The sequence below is a fragment of the Oreochromis niloticus genome, linkage group LG7 (assembly GCF_001858045.2).
Source record: "Oreochromis niloticus isolate F11D_XX linkage group LG7, O_niloticus_UMD_NMBU, whole genome shotgun sequence".
NCBI classification, from domain to species: domain Eukaryota; kingdom Metazoa; phylum Chordata; class Actinopteri; order Cichliformes; family Cichlidae; genus Oreochromis; species Oreochromis niloticus.
In genome coordinates, this window is record NC_031972.2 from 54,494,466 (window position 1) to 54,504,250 (window position 9,785).

The 9,785-nt window shown below is 39.2% G+C and overlaps 1 protein-coding gene across 1 annotated transcript; it reads left to right on the top strand.

The window, feature by feature from the left end:
- Positions 1-12: 12 nt before the first annotated feature.
- Positions 13-8,021, top strand: fkbp4 (FKBP prolyl isomerase 4). The gene is made up of 11 exons (XM_003440588.5): positions 13-393; positions 896-1,040; positions 1,297-1,439; positions 2,223-2,343; positions 4,716-4,872; positions 5,297-5,387; positions 5,482-5,565; positions 5,676-5,861; positions 5,987-6,130; positions 6,555-6,650; positions 6,758-8,021. The coding sequence occupies exons 1-11, from the start codon at positions 295-297 to the stop codon at positions 6,857-6,859; spliced, it is 1,368 nt and encodes a 455-aa protein (XP_003440636.2). The 5' UTR covers positions 13-294; the 3' UTR covers positions 6,860-8,021.
- Positions 8,022-9,785: the final 1,764 nt, after the last annotated feature.

A 9,785-nucleotide genomic window follows, 5' to 3' on the forward strand; every position in this document is an offset into this window, starting at 1 on the left:
TTTAAGCGTCTGTGAGATGCCAGATTGCAGGACAACGTGGACTGAAGGCAACATTGCATAAACCTCGTATTATAAGCTGATAGCAGCGTGACTAGTGAACTATAGCAAAGGGCCCGTGTTGCTAATTGGAAGTTGTGCTGTATTCTCGAGGAACTTAAGCTAGCTAGTTAACGTTAATCAGGTTGTTGCTTGCAGCACTTGATCTGAGGAGTAGTAGGAGCTTTAGCCGCCGTCACTATTAGCCAGTGTTAGTTTGGATTGTGGTGCAAGGCAGAGAAGGGACAGATCAGCTTCATGACGATGACTGCAGAGGAGCAAACAAGTGAAGTACAACATACAATCCCCCTGGAGGGAGAGGACATCACACCAAAGAAAGATGGGGGTGTTTTAAAGGTAAAAATGGTGCTTGATTTGGTACTCAGCACCTAGCTAGCTGAGTAGTTAGCTGACAGCTTGTTTACTATTCGGCTAGGCTAACGTTAGCTGTTGATAGCTATGCTGTCGCATACACTGATTTAAAAAAAATACAATGAAAGCTAACTTTAATGCTAGGAACACCTTATAATGAAATGCAACGTCACAGATATGAGAACTAACTCAGTACCAGAGTGTCAGAAACAAGACTAGCTGTCAATGAAACGGTCTGCATTTCTAGAAGGATCTGGAGCCTTGAAGAAACAACTGTCATTTTATTGATGGACACATTCTATGTTTCATCGCACAATGAAACACATACTGAGGGCTTTAAATATATAGGCCTTCATTCAGAATAAACAAGTTTGTAATTTAGTCGTTCACTACGCGTGGTGCGTGTGCAAGGCAGCGATCACATGCATGTTCAAGAAATTGCTTTCTGATGTTCTTTGATAAATTCTCGTCTTACCTTTTTCTCCAGGTGATCAAAAGGGAAGGTACAGGCACGGAACTGCCTATGACCGGTGACAAAGTGTTTGTACATTATGTGGGCACACTTCTGGACGGGACTCATTTTGACTCCAGTAGAGACAGAGGAGAGAAGTTTTCCTTTGAGTTGGGCAAAGGTTAGTTTCATATTTGTTATAGCTGCACAACCAGTGCAGGATTTTCTCTACATTTTAAAAAATGACCTTTTACTAAAGGAAATGAACCAGAATGCATCTAGTAAGGTAACATAGGCTGTTTAGCCAAACTATATATGGATTAGCCAAGCTTACCTGCATATTTAACCCCACATAACCACAAAACCAAAAAGGGAGGGGCAGCTTGAGACAAGAAAAGCCTTAAAGTGTGAGTTTTAATCTACTTTTTTTTCCATAGGACAAGTAATAAAGGCTTGGGACATCGGTGTAGCCACAATGAAAATTGGGGAGTTGTGCCAGCTCATCTGTAAGCCAGAGTATGCTTATGGATCTGCAGGCAGCCCACCCAAGATACCACCCAGTGCCACTCTTGTTTTTGAGGTAAGGATGCCAGTTTTCATTGTCCATTAAGTACTTTTATTTGTGCAGTTTGAGATACTGTATATTGCTGCGCTTCCATGATAGGATAGAAATTGAGAAGTGGCTTCAATTCAGTGAGTACAAAATACTTCATTATCTTTTTGCTTCCAAGTTTATAAATTACCTTTACAGTTCAGGTTACGCATTGCAAACCAGTGAGGTCAGGCTCGCTGCATTGAATCCTTGGAAATGTGTAGTAGAGCCAGCTTTATTTCAGTCAGTCCGTCTCGGTTGTCTTGCAGTGGATTCCAGCTGTGGATCATAAAATGTATTTGGTTAAATTTAGCATTTAGGATAACTGAATCAATTTTTCTGATAATGCTTATCTCTTTAAGTGCTGTCTCTGTGGCCAGAATTGCAAAAAAGGAAATCATGATAAGCAGTTTCACAATTTGAATCTCCACCGTGCTTATAATTGTTGCTTCTGATGGTGTTAAAAATTGTTATACAGCCTTCTGTTTTCATTGTTTTGCGTAAAACCAATTGTTGCCTTTTCATACATTTAGAATAACTGATGTAACCTTTTGTTTAAAGACTACAGTAAAAGAAAAGGAAAAGGGAAAAAAACACAGTAAATGGGTGAAAAACAAACAAACATGAATGAATGCTCCTCCCCACCCCCTGCCCCCAAAAGAACTAATTTTTTGACAAAAAATGGGGAACTTTGGAAATTTTATTGGAAAAGTTGTTGGGGTTTTTTAATGAAAAGATATACATTTTTGTCACATGTCTACACACTTATAGGTGGAACTGTTTGAATTTAGAGGGGAAGACATAACTGAAGAAGAGGATGGAGGAATCATCCGACGCATTATCACTAAAGGGGAGGGATATTCTAAACCTAATGAAGGAGCAGCTGTTGAAGGTAATGCATCCAGAAACGTGTTTGATACATTCAATTTCATGTTTCATATTTCCATCTTTGGAAAGTAGAGTCCCTGCTTAAATGTGTTTAAGTAAGAGCATATTGAGGATAATAATCTTTTCAAACTAAGGGATCCCACAGGGAAAATGAAACGGCATTAAAAGAAACAGCATTGCCTTTGGTTATGGTGTTATACGTCCCTTATTATGTTTTAACAAATCCACTGAATAATAATTCAGTAACTGATTGGTTTTGTCACCAAGAGTGGACTTAAAGAGTGGACTCAGTCTGCCCCAGGGCAGCTGTGGCTACAACTGTAGCTTGCCTTCACCAGTGTATGAATGTGAGAGTGAATGAATAGTGGTATTGTAAAGCACTTTGAGGGGTCCCGAAAAGCGCTATATAAATGCAATCCATTATTATTATTATTATTATTATTATTATTATTATTACTTGCAGACATAAAGAAGAAACTACTTTCTGCTGTTCCCTTGTCACAAGGGGTCGCCAGAGCGAGTTGCTTTGCATGTTTGATTTGTGAGTTTTACACTTCTAGGCACAACCACAGAAGGATTTGTGACTCCAGCTAGAGTTAAAAAAGCAGCATTTTACTTGCCAAGTCAGTGTCTAAACCACTACAATATAGAGCTATTCAAAAGTAAACCCGAAGATATCCAATTTCAGTAATGGTCCAGGTGATGTATTGGGCCTGATTAAAACCTTGATTATACTTTCCAAGTCTGCGAGCCTGAGTGACGTTCACCCACCCCCCCTTGGACCAACTGTGTTACAATGCTGTGATTGCAGCCATTCCCCAACTCTCTATGAATGGTGCTCATGGCCATTCAGCAATGGTCTTTGATCAGTGGTTGTTGATCAATGGTCATGACAATTTACATATTAATGATCAAGGAGCCCATTGTTCACTAGGGCTGCCATGATTAGTCGACTAGTCACGATTACGTCGACTATTAAAATCGTCGACGACTAATTTAATAGTCGACGCGTCGTTTGAAGCTTTGTAAGATCCCAAAAGACGCAGGAATAAGTAGTAGGATTTAAGAGTGTAATGACGGACTGAAACAGAAGATGGCAGCACTGCATGTACAAGGATGCCAGCTGCCGTTAAACCCCGAAGAAGAAGAATCTGTGTCCCAGAATTCATAGCGCGGCCCTGCTCAGTTTTCAACAATGGCGGCAGCTAGTTAGTTTTAATATCACTCTTATTATTCTTTCTGGGTCACAAAATAAACTTTTAACATATTTTCAGGCGAGAATAAAGCTGTGAATATAGCTGTGCGCTCCGACGTTTTCGGAGACGTCTGTTACCCACCAGCTCGATAGCTAGCTGGGGTTGACGGCTCACTAGAGCCGGTGAGAACACCGGACTCCCGGCAAATCGTTTTCAAACCCACCGCCGTCTTTCGCTACTCAGGTTAAACATGATATATTAGTCACTTAGATAACTTAAAAATGATATTGTTTGGCTTTTTTTAGTATTTTATTTGTTCCTGAGTAAATCGGGTTGGCTGAGATTAAAGTTATAGTTTTTACACAGCTGAATAAACGTCAAGCAGACAACTGATTATCAGAAGTGTTGAGATGCTCGAGAATATACTCCGGTGTCCTGTTATATTTTAGATAGCAAGGAGCAGACGGCTGAGTTTATTAAACTCCACCAAACAAACTACAAATGTCATTAAAATTTAAAAAACTATCATCTTGTCTTTATTTTTAGTTAGCACATACCTTAAACATTTAAAGCTGTAAGCTAATGATAGTTATATAAGAGCAGATGCATGCTGGTGAAATAAGTTGTATGTTTTACATCCAATGGATGCATGATCTGATTAGTCGACTAATCGCAAAAATAATCGGTGACTAGTCGACTATCAAAATAATCGTTTGTGGCAGCCCTATTGTTCACTCAGTGGGCTAGTTTCAATCATTGTGCAAAGGTACTGTTTATAAGCGTGGGGAAACCTGCAATCAGCTGCGACTGAAGAAGTCACATGGATGAGTGACAAAATGTTTCTCCCACTGAAACCGCTACGTCTACATGAATAGAATCAACTTTTGGGGAGTGTGGGGAGAATTTACATTTCAGCCCACAAACTACGCACACAAGTATAACAGGAATGTACTTAGCCATCAGGTCTCCAGCTGATCAGTGTGACTGTAAATGCTCAAAAGGTGGCTGTAACCCTGTAATCATACAAGTACCATTACACTGAATTATTAAAGATGTGAACAAATGATGGAAAAGAATTTCACTGACACTTTAGAAATGACTAACTTTGTAATGTGGCAGTCTGCCAAGAAATCAAGACTGAGTGACATGAACTAACCTGAACATTTTCTGACTTCTTCAGTAACCGTGATAGGGACCTGTGATGACAGTGTGTTTGACGAGAGGGAATTAAAGTTTGAAATTGGAGATGGCGAGAGTTTGGGTTTGCCAGCTGGAGTCGAGAAGGCTATCATGGCTATGGAACAGGGAGAGGAGGCGGTCTTCACAATTAAACCCAAGTATGTTCACATTTCATAGTGGTGACATCTTATATGAAGTCAGTCGAATTTTAGACTCTTGAACTGCTTTTTCTGCAGCTCTCAAGGATCTCTTTACAGTATATTTCCATAGTTTAAAGACGCAGCTATAAAAATAAATAAACATTCATTTCTGCAGGAATTAGCTACATGAATTTTTAACTGAATAGTTGTGCAGTCTTTGGTTTTAAGCTAAGTGACAGCATGAGTAAATATTGACCAATATAATCAACTATAACAGTTAAGCTTTGCAATGTGATTAAACAGGAAAATTGCTGCAGAATTATCTGTTTTTTGCAGTATCCAATACCTTGAACTGAAATGATGTTTAAGTTGCACACCAGCAGTTATTTTTGTGCCCTTGACTGATGACTAATGATAAGGATATGTGTGTCTGATTTGTTAGATATGGTTTCGGGAATGCAGGAAATGCAAAGTTTAACATTCCTGGTGGAGCAACATTGCAGTACAAGATTAAACTAACAGCCTTTGAGAAGGTAAGGTGGGAGTGTGTGGCAACCACAGCAGCGCGTCAGATGCTCATTTACAATATTTTCATCTAAAAAGGAAAATGTGTTCTTTCTATTTTAGGCTAAGGAATCATGGGAAATGAACGCATTGGAAAAGCTGGAGCAGAGCAGCATTGTCAAAGAGAAGGGAACACAGTATTTTAAGGTTTGCTTTGTCTTTTTTGTTTTCTTTTAATTTAAGAAGTGATCATGTCTTGATTTCAAGATGGTTTGATGTTTGTCATGTTTTGTGATGCAATGGTTTATATGCTTCAGGAGGGAAAATATAAGCAGGCATCAGTGCAGTACAAAAGGATTGTGTCATGGCTGGAACATGAATCTGGTTTGTCGGAAGAGGACGAGAAGAAGGCGAAATCATTGCAGCTTGCTGCGCACCTGAATTTGGCCATGTGCTTCCTTAAACTACAGGAGCCAAACAAAGCCCTGGAACACTGTGACAAGGTATCTGGTGCCTGTTCTTTGTCTTAAAGCAGCACGTGTGTGTGATCAGTGGTTTGCCTTGGTTTTTGCTTAAATACTGAAAACTTTTAATTATATTCATGTAATTATATTTAATTATGTTATAGTCGATGGAGTTGGATGCATCCAATGAAAAGGCGTTATTCCGAAGGGGAGAGGCACTGTTTGGAATGAACGAGTTTGAGAAGGCAAGAGATGATTTCCAAAAAGTGCTTCAGCTGTATCCTGCCAACAAGGCTGCAAAGAACCAGGTATAACACAGTGTGCTATACATATGTAATGTGTAATTCAAGCAGCTTTCAACCTTAAAGTTTAATCAATTTAAGATAATATTTAATTAAAGATTTTTTTTTTCTCTCTCTCTATAATGGCAGTTACGATTCAGTTTGGTTAATGTGTCTAATTTTATTGTACTACCATCCAAAATGAGAGAGGTGAATGTTTAATTGAGTTTAATTTATTTTCATGGTGTAACCGAAAGTTTATACTGGATTCATTTAGTAACAAACCAGGATGGGTGAACAAATATAACTGTGCTTCTTTGATTGAAAACATTGTTCTTTTAGGTCACTGGTCATAAAAAAACTGTTCTGCATATCCAGACTTTTGGTTGTTGTTGTACCCATAACATATCTGGAAATACAGCAGAGTGATGTCTGCTTTATTTTCTTCCAGGTGCTGCTTTGTCAGAAACGTATAAAGGAGCAGCACGAGAAGGACAAACGCATCTATGCCAACATGTTCCAGAAATTTGCAGAGAGGGATTCAAAGGTGATGGATCTGTTTACTAAAACAGCCACAAGAGGGTGTGATAAGCACGATTTTTGGTTTGACAGAAAGTGAAGGTGTGCTGAACTAGTTTGTCTCCTCGTGAACAGAAAGAAGCAGAGAAGGGGAAGAGTGAGAGCGTGGAGAACGGAGACGATGCGATGGAGGTTGAAAATGGAGAAAAGGAAGCTGGGGGTGAAGCAAAAGCGTAGATGAAGACGCAGCTTTTTTTTTTTCTTTTCTTTTTCTTCCTTCTCTCCTGCGGTTCATCTGTACTTCAGACTTTTGTAACTCTGGCCATTTGTGTTTAAGGTGTGATTGTTTGTGTGTGAGAATGAGTATGTCATCGACAGCACTGACCTTGGGCACGTCCTCGCTGGCTTTCTTCTTGTTGGGCTTTTTGCTGTGGCAGCTAGCCGAGTGTGGGGTGAGGTGTCGTCAGCTTATGGCACTGTGGGACGTGGATTTAAATGAATTGTATGCTACAGTCCTACGTCCACCCCCAAACAACTCCCCCACAACTCTGAACTGTGCATGTGGTTTCAAAAGAATTAGGGAAGTGTGTGGGGGGGGAATTGCATCCAAAATGTTAAGTGCAGAATTTCAGAACCTTCACCCGTCAAGGGCTAGACCATCCCCCACCTTGCACTACCTTCTGTCTAACCCACCCAATGTTTTTTGCTATCCATCCAAGCCTCCTCACGGGCCTACTGATCAATTCCGGAGTTGTGATGGCTGTGTGCATAGATCCACTGTGTTTTCAATGTTAGTGCCTATGTCCCAAAGTATGTATGTAGCAGCACTGTGGATAGGTGGAGTAATAAGATGTTGGTGTGAAATAGCTGTCAAACTTGGATTTTTTCTCTCAGTTTAAAATGGAGTTCACTTTTAACCCCTAGGGTACAGGACTGTTCACCTTCTGCTTTGGAAATGATTTTTTGTACTTTTTATTTCCTAGTGTTGTGCTTGTGATTTCTGTATTGTTCTCAAAACTACAAATACAACAGTTTACTTAACTGGAATATGTGCATTTTTAAAGCAGCTACAGTAGAAAGTACCTGAATTTGCTTCTCCTGGATGCCCTCAAGTATTAAGCAGTTAAGTCTTAATTTACTGTAAAAAGTACTTGTATGAAACTGTACATATTTAGCTTGTCAGATTCAGGTTCAGACTGTGCACCAGAGGATGAAATTACCCTTTCTCATTTTAGTCAGCAGTGCCTGCAGGAAAGGGGTGAAAAACCAAATGAGAGGCCCGTTTTTTAAAAACATGGCTGTGGGTTGTATGTACAGCTCATCTTTGTTGGGGGGGGGGGGAAGTCACTGCTTGTTCTGTCCTGACAGAAGGATTTAATAAACAAATGGATACAACTCAGCTGCGTGTGATATTTTTGACTTGCACATGCATTTCCTCCCACTTTTCGTTGGTCACTTGAGGAACTCGAGAACCTGTGAAGAATGCATTGACACAAAGTGTGCAAAATAAAGAATCTCCTGACGGTGTGTCACATGAGGAGGACAACTCCTCAGCTGGACTTATGGTCTATGATGTGGAGTTTTTACTTTAAGCAAAATGAAATTGACCTCATTTTAAATTCTTAAATGTTTAAAGGTTGCATGAGTTGATGATGGCTAAGCTGTAATAACATTGATTTGTAATATATGCATTGCAAGTTAACTGAATTTGGTGTTTGCACTGTCTGTCAGACAAAGTAAGCTACTGCAAAGTGATGGGGTGGGACTGTAAATGCATTTTTTTTTATTATTGTTTCATATTGTGCTTCAATGAAACATAAGGTTAACTAAGATGTTTACTCCATCTTTATGGGAGGAATATTAAAATCTCTGTGCAAAAAATACCAGCACTGTGTTGTGTGTATTTTGAAAATTAAAACTACTGAGCTTGCACCTGTGACAGTCAGGAGGCCTTGTCCTGAGGAGGAAGAGGTGTTTATCTGATCCTCAAGCTCTCTCACTCAGTTTACAGATGTGCTTTCTCTCCCTCTGGGGTAGTTATGACCCAGTACTGCTTATTCTCCACAGAAGTCAAAAGTATTTAATTTTTTTTTTCTTTACAGTGTTTGACTTTTTGCAGACATTTCTTCTGAGAATATCTCCTTTTAGTGGCTCAGCATTTTAAAGGCAGACAGGTGTGGGGATGGCACTTACCTGGGAGGGTCTGCTTTCTTTTGTGTTTTCTATGCCATGAGCCCTTTGTTTTTTTATTTGCTACTCTTGATAAAAGACATACAGTATCAGAGTGATTATACAATCCATATATATAGCCACTGGCATTTTTGATCATGTCTACGATTATGAACAGATGGAGGCAACACTGGATATAAATAAATAAAAAAAAATAAAAAAATTATTCAATAGGAAAAAAATCCTTTTACTTTTAATTTGTTTACAGGCTTAACTATTATCTGTTAATGATCCCATACATCCATTGAAGAGCACTTTGGATTAGTCATAGTGGCCGTTAAAGCATTGGTAATATTGCTTCTTAGGCGTGTTTGTTATTCAGAAAAGTTACACCCACCCTCAAAGCCTGACAACAATTTTTTGTTTTTGATTTTTAAATTTGAAGACACTTTTATGTTGTCTAACTTTATTACAAATGGTGTAATCGTTTGTTCTAAGTCGGGTTGACGACGTGATAAATGTATAATTGTAACATACGAATACATGTCAGGTGTAAAACGTAGGAAAAATCTCGAAAGGGAACAAAATCCAGGAAGTATTGGTTGCTATACCTGTTGCAGGTAAATCCCAGGGTAAAGGGTGTGTGTGTGTGTGTGTGTGTGTGTCGCTGAACGTGTTTACTCCTCCCTTTAATCTCAGTGGTGTGTAACGTCGAGCTAGCTAGAATACTAGAGAGTGTTTCCTGTTTGAGATTTCAAAATAAATCACAAGCGTGGAAAAGTTGTGACGTTTCGCTTTAATATAGGAAATAAAATATATTATTATATTTTATGTTAATGAAACGCTTTTGCGCTGAAGTAATTTTGCCACATTTGTGCGAACATTCGCCGATCAAGTATTCATTTTTCTTTCACATGATCACGATCTGGCTTTTACGTTGACGTCAAAGTTGGTCCTATTCTGGCCGCTTACTAGCTCCTTCCATCTGGCTTCA